This window comes from Mustela nivalis (assembly GCF_964662115.1).
Source record: "Mustela nivalis genome assembly, chromosome: 1".
NCBI classification, from domain to species: Eukaryota; Metazoa; Chordata; class Mammalia; order Carnivora; family Mustelidae; genus Mustela; species Mustela nivalis.
In genome coordinates, this window is record NC_139020.1 from 122505935 (window position 1) to 122521563 (window position 15629).

The 15629-nt window shown below is 37.5% G+C and overlaps 1 protein-coding gene across 3 annotated transcripts in view; it reads right to left on the bottom strand.

Annotated features, from left to right (window-relative positions):
* ARMC8 (armadillo repeat containing 8) overlaps positions 1–15629 on the bottom strand; it is a 137444-nt gene that overhangs the window by 65871 nt on the left and 55944 nt on the right. For all 3 annotated transcript variants that reach the window (XR_014308471.1, XM_082719347.1, XM_082719348.1), the window contains 5 exons: positions 8247–8322; positions 8060–8150; positions 6094–6154; positions 3337–3537; positions 495–590 (listed from right to left, as the gene is read on the bottom strand). Coding sequence is in view for 2 of the 3 variants with exons in the window: in XM_082719347.1 (XP_082575473.1) it covers positions 495–590; positions 3337–3537; positions 6094–6154; positions 8060–8150; positions 8247–8322 (525 nt within the window). In the remaining variant the exon portion in view is untranslated. The remainder of the gene's footprint in view (positions 1–494; positions 591–3336; positions 3538–6093; positions 6155–8059; positions 8151–8246; positions 8323–15629) is intronic.

Consider the following 15629-nt stretch of genomic DNA (forward strand, 5'->3'; position numbering starts at 1 on the left):
CATTATTCCACAAAGATTTTATTCACATCAAACTTGCACAGCAGCAAAAAAAAAAAAATCAAAACATAACTAAGCCACATATCAAAGAACAATATACAATAAAGATTTGAATTTCTCAATGGCATTGGAAAGTTTTTCCATAAATAACATTTACAATTCTAGTGTTAGATCTTTCAAGGTGTCTAAAGCTTCACAGTGCTAGAATTGATTTTTATCAGAACACATGCAAAAATGTGCAACATAATAATTCATATTAATGACAGAAAAAAGCACACCAGTTATTTGTCATTCCAGCACGGCCATGCCACTCTATGTTCTAAAAACAAACAACCCCCAAATCCGGGTCCCATTCATTCTTCAATTATGCCTTTAGTCACTCTGCTTTATTATATTCAAACAGTCACTGTTAGTGCTCTTCACCACGACTTTCAGGTTGACGTCACTCCCTGCCTGCTGGCTGTCAGGACTGGGGGACGCCCCTCTCCCAGACTCACCTTCTTCCGGATGTCTTCATCGTTTGCTCCTAGAGAGGCATAGAGCTTGAATGCAGCCTGGCGGAGTTCATGAGCATGTTTTAAGTCATGATCAAGCTATGGAAGGGGAAAAAAGGTATATTGCAGCTCAGTCCACAAACCTAATTTTCAATAAAACTGAGTAGAAATAAAAATTTTTGAAAAAAATAATTGAACTATTAAGATATTAATGCTCTCATTGACTTCTTGATTACTTCTGGGTTCTGTTCATGTATGACTAAGACCTTGCTGCGTTTGTGTCAGCATGACCTGGAATGCGTGCAGTCTGATTCTATCTAAGAGTGAACACCATAACACTTGACACTGGTATATGAAAAGTCTTTGTGAACCTCTGACCCTTAAAAATGTAGTGCTCCCAGATGGTAGCTTTAGTGGCACTGATGCTTGCTTACACCAGCTCTTTGAAAGCTCTCAAAAACTAGGCACTCGGGCTTTTTTAGCCCCCAGACTACAGCTGATAATATGAGTACTGCTGCAACCAGGTTTCTAGGAGATTTTCTTAAACACTAAGAGCAGTGCTAGCCCAATTTCAGGATTTAACAAGATTTTAGAAAGAGGAAAACCTTTGTGAAAATCCTTAATAAATAATACACCATGGTAGTCATTACTATGTTATCTATTATAATTATCTGAGATTTATGTTCAGAGATTTTTTGATAAGTTTAAGGTTACTCACTGGTACGAAACAATTAATACTATCTTTCCACATGCATAACTGCTAGGTTATCAGTTCTTCTGTACAACTGATTTATCATTAAACTACCACAAAAATGAAATAGAAGCATGTTCTCATGACACTTTCAATGACTAAATACAAATCAGTAAATATATAAGGCACATCAATAATGTAATTTATAACTAATTCATCCAAATGACTACAACTCCAAATGAGTTGCCTTGAAAAGGTTCATCTTTATGCAATGATATAAGTATTGTGTATAACCTTCTGAGATCTTATTTTGAAACTTCTTAAAGAACAAAGTGGCATATTAGGTAGAAAACCCTGAATTCATCAGTTTTATTAAATTGTCACTGACTGTGGTATATGAAGATGGGGAAATAAATTTAGCTGGGTAAAATTATTTAGGGTAACAAATAACAACAACAGGGGTGCCTGGGTGGCTCAGTTGTTAAGTGTCTGTCTTCAGCTCAAGTTGTGATCTCATGTCTGACTCCCTGTTCAGTGGGGGGTTCGCTTCTCCTCTCCTTCTGTCCCTTCCCCCCACTCGTGCTCGCTTTCCCTCTCTCTCTCAAATAACGTAATTTTAAAAACAAACAGACAAAAAACAAAAAAAAAGCCAAGTAACAACAATAGTAGTTTCAAAATTTTGACACATTTATTAACGTGTAAGAATTTCTCACTATGGGTCTAGTATCTATATTTTTATGGTCAGAAACCACTATAGAAGCCATCATCAAAATTAAAGATGACAAACATATTCAAGGTTTGGTATAAAAGATCATTTAAAAAATTATTACTATTCTAGTTTTACTGTGAGGGAAATAAAATGGAAAAACCCTAACAGAGGGATAATGTTCTATATACTGATTAAATGATTTATACAGGTATAGGGTACAAGTTCTTACAACTATGTTTCCTCACTCTCCTGTCCATCCAAGTGTTCCATTTGCCTTGCTAGGATGGTCAACTAAAGAGGTTCATGAGGTCACTCTTAGGACTTGCTCATGTATCTTTGTACCAGTGAGATACTGTGTCCATGTGAGCAAGTGGCCAGAGGGAAAACAGACAAGGTAGCTGGTTCAAAGTCACCCATCACCTATACTGGAAGAACAATACTGTACACTGAAGGAACAGCAGGCACTAATTTTAATTCATAGAGGGCAGGGTACATTATTAATACCACTAACACAGAAGGTTACTTTGGGCCCGTTCTAGAAGAAAAAGATAAACCCTTAAGAGTTCATTTTGTTTTCAGTGTTAAATGCCAAATGAACAGTTGCCTGTCAAATGAAGTTTTAGGAAACTCAAGGGCATGGGAGAGGTCAAGAGAAAAGTAAAAAAAATTACCATTGGGATGACTGGCATCAAAAATACAGTCACAATCATGAAACAATACTGGTTACTAATTAGGAGGCAATGCTCTCTCTACTATGACCTTCTTAAATAAACTTTCTTTAACTGAATATTGTTCTCTTATACTTAAAGAAATGGATATGACAAACAAGCTGAGAAGTACAAAGTCGAAAGAAATACCTAACTATTCTACGGAACTTACAGCTTGAGAAAAACTGAGAAAAGCACAGTCTGGTTCTTGATGGTTGCAAACTAGAGGTTAAACAGTGCTTTAGTTGACACTAGCAGACCCAAAGCACAGTATAAAACTGAAGGAAAGATGACAAAAGTTAGAAAAGATAGCAAAAGAGAAAGTGGTGGAAGAGTTAAAATAAGGCCACTCATATCACCTGTCACAGATGATTACCCTTGATGTAAAGAACAAAAATATAACAAGAGAGATGATCCTGGGAACCTCAACAGGGTAAAATGATGTTGATATAATATCAATACCCAGTTTTGACACCCCACTATTTTAGGGTTTTAGTTGAGAATTAGGGATGTAATTTTCTTCCTTCCTGATTACCTGCTTAGTGACAAATTTCTGATGAACACATGAGATAAACTGGATTCAAAAACCCATAGCACCATCTATGTTATCAAAGGGAGAAGATTTTCTTCATTTAAAAGGGTTTTGAACTGTAATTATCAATTGGTTCAAAGTTGTGAGCAGTAAGAAAATCTTAAAAATCCCTTGCTTCAGCTGCTGAAAAGAAAAACAGAACATACCCTTTTAATATCAGTGATGGCACTCACTGAGCTGGGATACTTGAAATAATCAGCAAGCATGGCAATGAGGTGATCAGTTATGCTAGCGATTCTCTGTAGTTCAACATCTGGTTCAATCAGATAGGCGAGTGTCTCAGCTCCTTCAACTCTCTCCTCTAGCAACCTCTCCTTACTGCACATTCGAACCAAACAAGGCAGTGTCTGGAAGGTAGTGAAATTAATTATTTGCTTTGTGGTAAAGGCAAAAGCTTGATGGAGAGCATATAGTGACTGAATCAATGCAATGGTTTTTATTGGCAGTCATGTTACTGATCAAATGTTTGAATAAACATTCAGAGAATGAAAGGCTTGTTGGAATGTAAAAACAAAGTTCAGTGTATATTAATCATTTGTGCTGTCATACTACACCCTAATCATACAATCAAAGCACATTAATGCAAACTCTGATCAGGCTTTGTGACAGATAAAACTGAAACTTTATTCCACAACCTTATAAAAGACATTTATGAATCCCTGATAAAACATGTCTGAGGTTTCTGTCCCATCCATATATTTATTTATTTAAAAGACATCTAGCAAAGATGCCAGCTAGCTCAGGTGGTTAGAGAGCTGATAAAAGACATCCAGCAGTTTAATCAGGAATAATTCTGCCGCAGAAAAAGTATGCTATCTTTTCTTTAGTGAATAGTATGACTGGGGTGACTTTTATTTTTGGGGTATGATCAATACCTATAGGTGCAAAACCGAAATACAGCTTTAAAAATTCAGGGATCTTATCATTACTGATTCCATCAGTTTTCCTATAATGCTAATGAAATGCATCAATCGTTCCTAGGTTTTCTAAATCAATCCCTAGAATGACTATACCTGCTAGTCCAATCTTACTTCTGCGGTCCTTCAAAAATCCTGGTGCTTGTTTTGTTAACTCAGCTACATTAGGTCCTCAATAAAAAAATTCTAAGTATTTACTATTTCTAAGGCTGATGAGCACATTTTAAACACCACCACAAAGGTGGAGATTGAAATGTTGTAATTATAGGAAGCCTTCCTCAATTACTGTCTGTGCTATGCTCTTTTCTAAGTTCCTATTATATCTTTACCATAGAGTTTAGCACTTCATTTTTCACTACTGATAATCCTATCAGGCTAGTGCAGGCTTTATAATACAACCCTAGGCTTCCAAGAGGAAACTCTTGTTTTTTTTGAACAGTTACTAATATTTATTAATACCATAAATTCATGGATTATTGAATTTAACACTCACAACTACTACATGAAGAAGATGCTATTAACCTAGTTTTACAAATAAGGGAGAAGAGAAGGGGTAGAACAGTTGAGCAAATAAACTAAGGTTACCTGCATGGAAGCCCTTAGAACTCTACACAATGTTGCTAACTTAGTGGGTCCTCAGTTCTAATTAATTGACTTGCTTCACCAAAGACTAAAGCAAACATTAGTATTACTGATCTTTTATCCTTGGGTTCATTCTGTACACTGATAATGAGCATAAAATCGCAATCATAAAATGAAACATAACCAATTTATTTACACTTAGTTTTGTTCTTTGTAGCTAATAAGATGTTTAATATATTTAATATATTGTTATTTTTAAAATGACCCTGTGGGGTAGATGAGCAAAAATTATTGCCTCCTTTTTCACGAAGCACCAAAAGAGTAAGGGAGGGGGACGCCTGGGTGGCTCAGTTGGTTGAGCAGCTGCCTTCGGCTCAGGTCATGATCCCAGCGTCCTGGGATCGAGTCCCACGTCGGGCTCCTTGCTCAGCAGGGAACCTGCTTCTCCCTCTGCCTCTGCCTGCCATTCTGTCTGCCTGTGCTCACTCTCTCCCCCACCTCTCTCTGACAAATAAATAAAATCTTAAAAAAAAAAAAAGAGTAAGGGAGGTACCCAAGGTTACCCAAGCCAGTCAGTGGTGGAATGCTGAAACCAGAATCCAAGACTTGTAACTTCTAGGGCCAGTCTCTTACTTGGGTTTTTCTGAGTTCTAGTTGCTTTTGACATGTCACAATGATGTTGGTTTTCATGTACTATTTACTTTTTCTTTTTTCATTATGTCTTTTGATTATCTGTCAGGAGGGTGATATAAAGTCTTTGTCTACAGAGCTAATGAACTGCTTTCCTATAAAATTACACTGCAAACTTGATGAAAATCAAGGATTAAAATATATTTTCTATTTCACCTGAATTTTATGTATTTTTACAACTTCTAGATCCTCCTAATTTCCGTAAAGATGAAAAAGGTGTGACAAGGAAAAGAACTATTTCACTTTGCCTCTCAAAACACATCTAAAGGGAGGGAGACAAACCTTAAGTGACTCTTAATCTCACAAAACAAACTGAGGGTTGCTGGAGGGAGAGGGGTTGGGAGAAGTGGGGTGGGGTTATGGACATTGGGGAGAGTATGTGCTTTGGTGAGTGCTGTGAAGTGTGTAAACCTGGCGATTCACAGACCCGTACCCCTGGGGATAAAAATATATTGTATGTTTATAAAAAATTAAAAATTAAACAAATAAACAAATAAAAAAAAACACATCTAAAAGCAATTTTTTAAAACTACATGGTATGCCATTAAAAAGAAAAGCATGCTGTTTTAATATTATTTTATGCTATGCACATATACCATAGTTACATAAAAAAGAAATGGGAGGAAAAAAAGAAATGGGAATGTCAATATTTATATTCAACACTTACGAGCGGGGGAACTTTTGCATGTGTTTAGAAAGAATTAATTAGCTCACCTTTAATACAATACAGTTGTCATCTGTCCGAATTGCTCCAGCTCTACACATGTAAGTTAAACTGGAATAAGATGGCAGAAAGTAAGTTTTTGCTTGTGTTTTAAAGCTTTAAAAGAAAAATTCCTTGCCTTTAGGATTTCATGGAGAAAAAAAGACAGCTACTCTTATTTATCTTAAGGAAGAAGGTTTTCAGATTACCTCATATGCGGTTTCACCAATTTAACACTCAAAACCAACTAACTGATATATAAAGATAGTAAGTCAGGTATTTTTCAAAAACATATACAAAATTGTTTTAAAAGTAAAGGCTTGGGGCGCCTGGGTGGCTCAGTTGTTAAGTGTCTGCCTTCGGGTCAGGTCATGATCCTAAGGTTCTGGGATCGAGCCCTGCGTCGGACTCCCTGCTTGGCGGGAGGTCTGCTTCTTCTCCCACTCTCCCTGATTGTGCTCCTTCTCCCACTCCCCCGATTGTGTTCCCTCTCTTGCTGTCTCTGTCTCTGTCAAATAAATAAATAAAATCTTTAAAAAAAAAATAAAGGCTTAATGAGCAGATAAAACTTTGAAGCTATATACCAGGCACAGTGGAGTTCCCTATACTTTAAAAATTTTTATTGTTTATTTTTTATTATGTTAGTCACCATATAGTACCTCATTAGTTTTTGATGCCTTATACTTTATTCTATAATTTTCATGTGAGAAAGTTTCCATAATAAAAAGGGGGGAAAAGTTAAAAATAAAATATAAAGTTCATAAAGTGTCTAAGATTAAATTAAGCTAAGCTGGGATATTCTAACTCCAACACCAGTAGTACAAGAATCACAAAAGAAGCATTTAACTCTTAATGGTAGCCATAAGAAATTAACTAATAACTCTTCAGAGTTTGCCAGCAATGGCTTTGACAACTGGTCAATGATTTGGCTCTATTAAAAAACAATCTGCCTTCACAATGATACCTGTCTTTGAAAAAGAAAACTACTCAGTACTCCCTAAACAGGTACTGAACACTTCAGAAACTTAAATTAATGAATTTTCTTCTTGGATTAGATTCCTTCAGTAAGCTGGGGAGAGGGAGCCAAAACACTCCATATTCTGGCTTCTATAGAAAGCTATAAAAAAATCAATAAAATTTACTTAGACTGTACAGGATTGAATTGTTTATAGCTGTTATCATCTTAAGACTTGTTACCACATTTTTTTAAACCAGTCCCATGAGAGCATTTATCTTACAACAAAAAGATTTTTGAAGACAAAAAGCAAACAAGCATATAAATAATACACTAAAAACAAAACAATTCATTGTGCAAGAGTAATTCCCTGAAAATTCCTCATCCTTGTCTAAAATACTAGACAGCCACAAATTCTTGAATACTGGAACAATTAATTTAGCAAAGAATCTTACACAGCAGGTGCTCAACCTATCTATTAAATGTGCTCATAATTACTGAATTGACATATATTGAATGCTTATATGTGCCAGGACTTGTACTAATAAGAACTTAACTATCTTATAAACTGTCGCATCTCTATGAGAATTTTATGTCTTGTTTTTCTAAAGATGAGGAAGCCATATTTTCTGAAATCATGCCTTGGTTATCAACTTCAACTAATTCTCACTCTATATTTTCCTATATTTATAGTTTCTTAATTCTTAGCATAAATTTGTTAGTTAAATCTAATTCTATATCATTTCAACTGAAATACAAGGAGAGTATGTTGAGAATGTAATAAAATAATTTTCTGTGGTAAGTCTTAGCTGTTACATGAGTGTTGCTGCTCTGCATGCCACTAGTAGTATGCTGAGTAAAAAATTCATACCCATTTAAGAAAACATGAGACAACCTCATGACTTGCAAATCCCCAAATCCCCAAATAAGATGGGGATTGGAGGAGCTAATTGGGCTGTCCAAAAACACTCTAACATATTGATAAAGCACTATTGTTCTTCCCACATTGTCTTGACTTTTACCATTTTGCTGATGTCAGCTGCATCTCAATAGGCTTATCCCTCTGTAACATCTTCACAAATATTTGTGGTAACAATTCTCCATCAACCAAAACTAAAAATGAAACAAACGACAAGAATTAAGGAATTCTTTAAATCTACAAAGTTTATAAATCAAATCAAGTAGGTACCACTGAAAGTTTCAGCCTACCATTTACCAGAGTCATCGATACCTGGGGGTTTTCAAAAGCTAAAACTGAGAAGCATTTCAGTGCTTGCATTCGAACCTGTAATAATAAACAAACAAACAAAAAAATGCATTGATCTTGATCTTGCAAATAACGAATTTTAATGTCAAAGAATCTAAACTCTTCTGAAGAAATAACTGTTTAAATCTGCTTAAAATATTAAAAGAAGGCCTCAAGGGAATAAAAATAACACCTGAATATCTGGAGTACAGTAAGTTAAACTTAATTATAAAGAGTTAAAATTAAATGTGAAGTAATAGAAAAGAAAAAACAGGAAAAAACAGCAACTAAAATTTAATCAGATAAATTCCTAATCAAATTTAAAAGAACAATGTACAAAACATAATATTGGTAAGCCAGAGAGAGCTTAATAACACTTAATTACCAACTGCCTTTCAAGTGGGACATTTCTGCTCCCCAAACTACAAACCAGAGAACTGAAGACAAAAAAAAGGAAAAAAGAAAAAAAATAGTGTAGTCTTATAGTAGTGTCTAGGATGGGGTTGTGGCAAAGAGAACAGAAGGAAACAAAGTTACAGTAAAAATCTGGAAAGGAGGCAAAATTGAAGATGGCGGAGAAGTAGCAGGCTGAGACTATTTCAGCTAGCCGGAGATCAGCTGGATAGCTTATCTAAAGATTGCAAACACCTGAAAATCCATCGGCAGACCGAAGAGAAGAAGAACAGCAATTCTGGAAACAGAAAAACAACCGCTTTCTGAAAGGTAGGACCGGCGGAGAAGTGAATCCAGAGCGACAGGAAGATAGACCCCGGGGGGAGGGGCCGGCTCCCGGCAAGCGGGGGAGCAACCGCACACAAAATCAGGACTTTTAAAAGTCTGTTCCGCTGAGGGACATCGCTCCAGAGGCTAAACCGGGGCGAAGCCCACGCGGGGTCAGCGTGGCCTCAGGTCCCGCAGGGTCACAGAAGGATCGGGGGTGTCTGAGTGTCGCGGAGTTTGCGGGTATTAGAACGGGAAAGCCGGCTGCAGAGACAGAGCCGACAGTAAGCTCGCAGCTCGGGGTGGCCTTGAACCGGTCGCAGGCTCGGTGAGCTCGGAGCGCAGCCGGAGGTCAGGCAGACGGGAGTAACTGGGCGCTGTTCTCTGAGGGCGCACTGAGGAGTGGGGCCCTGGGCTCTCGGCTCCTCCAGGCCGGAGACCAGGAGGCCGCCATTTGTGTTCCCGTCCTCCGGAACTCTACGGAAAGCGCTCAGGGAACAAAAGCTCCTGAAAGCAAACCCGAGCGGATTGGATTACTCACCCCGGCCCCGGGTAAGGGAGGTGTAATTCCGCCTGGGGCAAAGACACTTGAGAATTACTACAACAGGCCCCTCCCCCAGAAGATCAACAAGAAATCCAGCCGAGACCAAGTTCACCTACCAAGGAGTGCGGTTTCAATACCAAGGAGAGCAGCAGAATTCCAGAGAAGGAGAAAGCCAAGCACGGAACTCATGGCTTTTTTCCTGTGATTTTTTTTTAGTCTTGCAGTTAATTTAATTTTTTCTTTTTCATTTTTTTTTTCTTTTTCTTCTCGCCTTCGGGTAAAATTTTTTTTTTAACTGTTACCTTTTTCTTTTTTAACGATTTTTTACTAGTTTATCTAATATATATATTTTTTCTTTTTTACATTTTTCTGAGGTGTTTCCTTTTTTAAAAAAATTTTTTTTTCTTTTCTTTTTTTTTTTCTTTCTTTCTTTTTGAACCTCTTTTTATCCCCTTTCTCCCCACTCACGATTTTGGATCTCTTCTAATTTAGTTAAAGCATATTTTTCTGGGGTTGTTGCCACCCTTTTAGTATTTTACTTGCCCCTTCATTTACTCTTATCTGGCCAAAATGACAAGACGTAAAAATTCAACGCAAAAAAAAGAACAAGAGGCAGTACCGAAGGCTAGGGACCTAATCAATACAGACATCGGTAATATGTCAGATCTAGAGTTCAGAATGACAATTCTCAAGGTTCTAGCCGGGCTCGAAAAAGGCATGGAAGATATTAGAGAAACCCTCTCGAGAGATATAAAAGCCCTTTCTGGAGAAATAAAAGAACTAAAATCTAACCAAGTTGAAATCAAAAAAGCTATTAATGAGGTGCAATCAAAAATGGAGGCTCTAACTGCTAGGCTAAATGAGGCAGAAGAAAGAATTAGTGATATAGAAGACCAAATGACAGAATAAAGAAGCTGAGCAAAAGAGGGACAAACAGCTACTGGACCATGAGGGGAGAATTCGAGAATTAAGTAACACCATAAGACGAAACAACATTAGAATAATTGGGATTCCAGAAGGAGAAGAAAGAGAGAGGGGAGCAGAAGGTATACTGGAGAGAATTATTGGGGAGAATTTCCCCAATATGGCAAAGGGAACAAGCATCAAAATTCAGGAGGTTCAGAGAACACCCCTCAAAATCAATAAGAATAGGCCCACACCCCGTCACCTAATAGTAAAATTTACAAGTCTCAGTGACAAAGAGAAAATCCTGAAAGCAGCCCGGGAAAAGAAGTCTGTAACATACAATGGTAAAAATATTAGATTGGCAGCTGACTTATCCACAGAGACCTGGCAGGCCAGAAAGAGCTGGCATGATATTTTTAGAGCACTGAACGAGAAAAACATGCAGCCCAGAATACTATATCCAGCTAGGCTATCATTGAAAATAGAAGGAGAGATTAAAAGCTTCCAGGACAAACAACAACTGAAAGAATTTGCAAATACCAAACCAGCTCTACAGGAAATATTGAAAGGGGTCCTCTAAGCAAAGAGAGAGCCTACAAGTGGTAGATCAGAAAGGAACAGAGACCATATACAATAACAGTCACCTTACAGGCAATACAATGGCACTAAATTCATATCTCTCAATAGTTACCCTGAATGTGAATGGGCTAAATGCCCCTGTCAAAAGACACAGGGTATCAGAATGGATAAAAAAACAAAACCCATCTATATGTTGCCTCCAAGAAACTCATTTTAAGCCCAAAGACACCTCCAGATTTAAAGTGAGGGGGTGGAAAAGAATTTACCATGCTAATGGACATCAGAAGAAAGCAGGAGTGGCAATCCTTATATCAGATCAATTAGATTTTAAGCCAAAGACTATAATAAGAGATGAGGAAGGACACTATATCATACTCAAAGGGTCTGTCCAACAAGAAGATTTAACAATTTTAAATATCTATGCCCCCAACGTGGGAGCAGCCAACTATATAAACCAATTAATAACAAAATCAAAGAAACACATCAACAACAATACAATAATAGTAGGGGACTTTAACACTCCCCTCACTGAAATGGACAGGTCATCCAAGCAAAAGATCAGCAAGGAAATAAAGGCCTTAAACGACACACTGGACCAGATGGACATCACAGATATATTCAGAACATTTCATCCCAAAGCAACAGAATACACATTCTTCTCTAGTGCACATGGAACATTCTCCAGAATAGATCACATCCTCGGTCCTAAATTAGGACTCAACCGGTATCAAAAGATTGGGATCATTCCCTGCATATTTTCAGACCACAATGCTCTAAAGCTAGAACTCAACCACAAAAGGAAGTTTGGAAAGAACCCAAATACATGGAGACTAAACAGTATCCTTCTAAAGAATGAATGGGTCAACCGGGAAATTAAAGAAGAATTGAAAAAAATCATGTAAACAAATGATAATGAAAATACAACGGTTCAAAATCTGTGGGACACAATAAAGGCAGTCCTGAGAGGAAAATATATAGCGGTACAAGCCTTTCTCAAGAAACAAGAAAGGTCTCAGGTACACAACCTAACCCTACACCTAAAGGAGCTAGAGAAAGAACAAGAAAGAAACCCTAAGCCCAGCAGGAGAAGAGAAATCATAAAGATCAGAGCAGAAATCAATGAAATAGAAACCAAAAAGACAATAGAGCAAATCAACGAAACTAGGAGCTGGTTCTTTGAAAGAATTAATAAAATTGATAAACCCCTGGCCCGACTTATCAAAAAGAAAAGAGAAAGGACCCAAATAAATAAAATCATGAATGAAAGAGGAGAGATCACAACTAACACCAAAGAAATACAAACTATTATAAGAACATACTATGAGCAACTCTACGGCAATAAATTTGACAATCTGGAAGAAATGGATGCATTCCTAGAAACATATAAACTACCACAACTGAACCAGGAAGAAATAGAAAGCCTGAACAGACCCATAACCAGTAAGGAGATTGAAACAGTCATTAAAAATCTCCAAACAAACAAAAGCCCAGGGCCAGATGGCTTCCCGGGGGAATTCTACCAAACATTTAAAGAAGAACTAATTCCTATTCTCCTGAAACTGTTCCAAAAAATAGAAATGGAAGGAAAACTTCCAAACTCATTTTATGAGGCCAGCATCACCTTGATCCCAAAACCAGACAAGGATCCCACCAAAAAAGAGAGCTATAGACCGATATCCTTGATGAACACAGATGCGAAAATACTCAACAAAATACTAGCCAATAGGATTCAACAGTACATTAAAAAGATTATTCACCACGACCAAGTGGGATTCATTCCAGGGCTGCAAGGTTGGTTCAACATCCGCAAATCAGTCAATGTGATACAACACATCAATAAAAGAAAGAACAAGAACCATATGATACTCTCAATAGATGCTGAAAAAGCATTTGACAAAGTACAGCATCCCTTCCTGATCAAAACTCTTCAAAGTGTAGGGATAGAGGGCACATACCTCAATATCATCAAAGCCATCTATGAAAAACCCACCGCAAATATCATTCTCAATGGAGAAAAACTGAAAGCTTTTCCACTAAGGTCAGGAACACGGCAGGGATGTCCATTATCACCACTGCTATTCAACATAGTACTAGAGGTCCTAGCCTCAGCAATCAGACAACAAAAGGAAATTAAAGGCATCCAAATCGGCAAAGAAGAAGTCAAATTATCGCTCTTCGCAGATGATATGATACTATATGTGGAAAACCCAAAAGACTCCACTCCAAAACTGCTAGAACTTATACAGGAATTCAGTAAAGTGTCAGGATATAAAATCAATGCACAGAAATCAGTTGCATTTCTCTACACCAACAGCAAGACAGAAGAAAGAGATATTAAGGAGTCAATCCCATTTACAATTGCATCCAAAACCATAAGATACCTAGGAATAAACCTAACCAAAGAGACACAGAATCTATACTCAGAAAACTATAAAGTACTCATGAAAGAAATTGAGGAAGACACAAAGAAATGGAAAAATGTTCCATGCTCCTGGATTGGAAGAATAAATATTGTGAAAATGTCTATGCTACCTAAAGCAATCTACACATTTAATGCAATTCCTATCAAAGTACCATCCATCTTTTTCAAAGAAATGGAACAAATAATGCTAAAATTTATATGGAACCAGAAAAGACCTCGAATAGCCAAAGGGATATTGAAAAAGAAAGCCAACGTTGGTGGCATCACAATTCCGGACTTCAAGCTCTATTACAAAGCTGTCATCATCAAGACAGCATGGTACTGGCACAAAAACAGACACATAGATCAATGGAACAGAATAGAGAGCCCAGAAATAGACCCTCAAATCTATGGTCAACTCATCTTCGACAAAGCAGGAAAGAATGTCCAATGGAAAAAAGACAGCCTCTTCAATAAATGGTGCTGGGAAAATTGGACAGCCACATGTAGAAAAATGAAATTGGACCATTTCCTTACACCACACACAAAAATAGACTCAAAATGGATGAAGGACCTCAATGTGCGAAAGGAATCCATCAAAATCCTTGAGGAGAACACAGGCAGCAACCTCTTCGACCTCTGCCGCAGCAACATCTTCCTAGGAACAACGCAAAAGGCAAGGGAAGCAAGGGAAAAAATGAACTATTGGGATTTCATCAAGATCAAAAGCTTTTGCACAGCAAAGGAAACAGTTAACAAAATCAAAAGACAACTGACAGAATGGGAGAAGATATTTGCAAATGACATATCAGATAAAGGACTAGTGTCCAGAATCTATAAAGAACTTAGCAAACTCAACACCCAAAGAACAAATAATCCAATCAAGAAATGGGCAGAGGACATGAACAGACATTTCTGCAAAGAAGACATCCAGATGGCCAACAGACACATGAAAAAGTGCTCCATATCACTCGGCATCAGGGAAATACAAATCAAAACCACAATGAGATATCACCTCACACCAGTCAGAATGGCTAAAATCAACAAGTCAGGAAATGACAGATGCTGGCGAGGATGTGGAGAAAGGGGAACCCTCCTACACTGTTGGTGGGAATGCAAGCTGGTGCAGCCACTCTGGAAAACAGCATGGAGGTTCCTCAGAATGTTGAAAATAGAACTGCCCTATGACCCAGCAATTGCACTATTGGGTATTTACCCTAAAGATACAAACGTAGTGATCCAAAGGGGCACATGCACCCGAATGTTTATAGCAGCAATGTCCACAATAGCCAAACTATGGAAAGAACCTAGATGTCCATCCACAGATGAATGGATCAAGAAGATGTGGTATATATACACAATGGAATACTATGCAGCCATCAAAAGAAATGAAGTCTTGCCATTTGCGACAACATGGATGGAACTAGAGCGTATCATGCTTAGCGAAATAAGTCAAGCAGAGAAAGACAACTATCATATGATCTCCCTGATATGAGGAAGTGGTGATGCAACATGGAGGCTTAAGTGGGTAGGAGAAGAATAAATGAAACAAGATGGGATTGGGAGGGAGACAAACCATAAGTGACTCTTAATCTCACAAAACAAACTGAGGGTTGCTGGGGGGAGGGGGTTTGGGAGAAGGGGGTGGGATTATGGACATTGGGGAGGGTATGTGCTTTGGTGAGTGCTGTGAAGTGTGTAAACCTGGTGATTCACAGACCTGTACCCCTGGGGATAAAAATATATGTTTATAAAAAATAAAAAGTTAAAAAAAAATAAAATAAAATAAAACACACACAAAAAAAAAAAAAAAAAGAAAAAAAGAAAAAAAAAATCTGGAAAGGACTAAACTAACAACTTTTATTTTACTTTTTAAAGATTTATTTATTTATTTGAGAAAGAGAGAGGATGGAGGGACAGAAAGCCCCAAGCAGACCCGATGCTGACCGCAGACCTGACAGAGGGCTTGATCCCATGACCCTGAAACTACAAACAGAGCTGATGCTTTAACCAACTGTGCCAACCAGGAACCCCCTAATTAAACTTTTAAAGCACTGGATGTTATTCACAAATAATGAATCATTGAACACTATACCAAAAACTAATCATGTTTCATAAGTGGGCTAACTGAATTTAAATAAACAACAAAAACATTTATAAATTGTGTTACATTCCTCAAAACTAGTTTATTGGTCT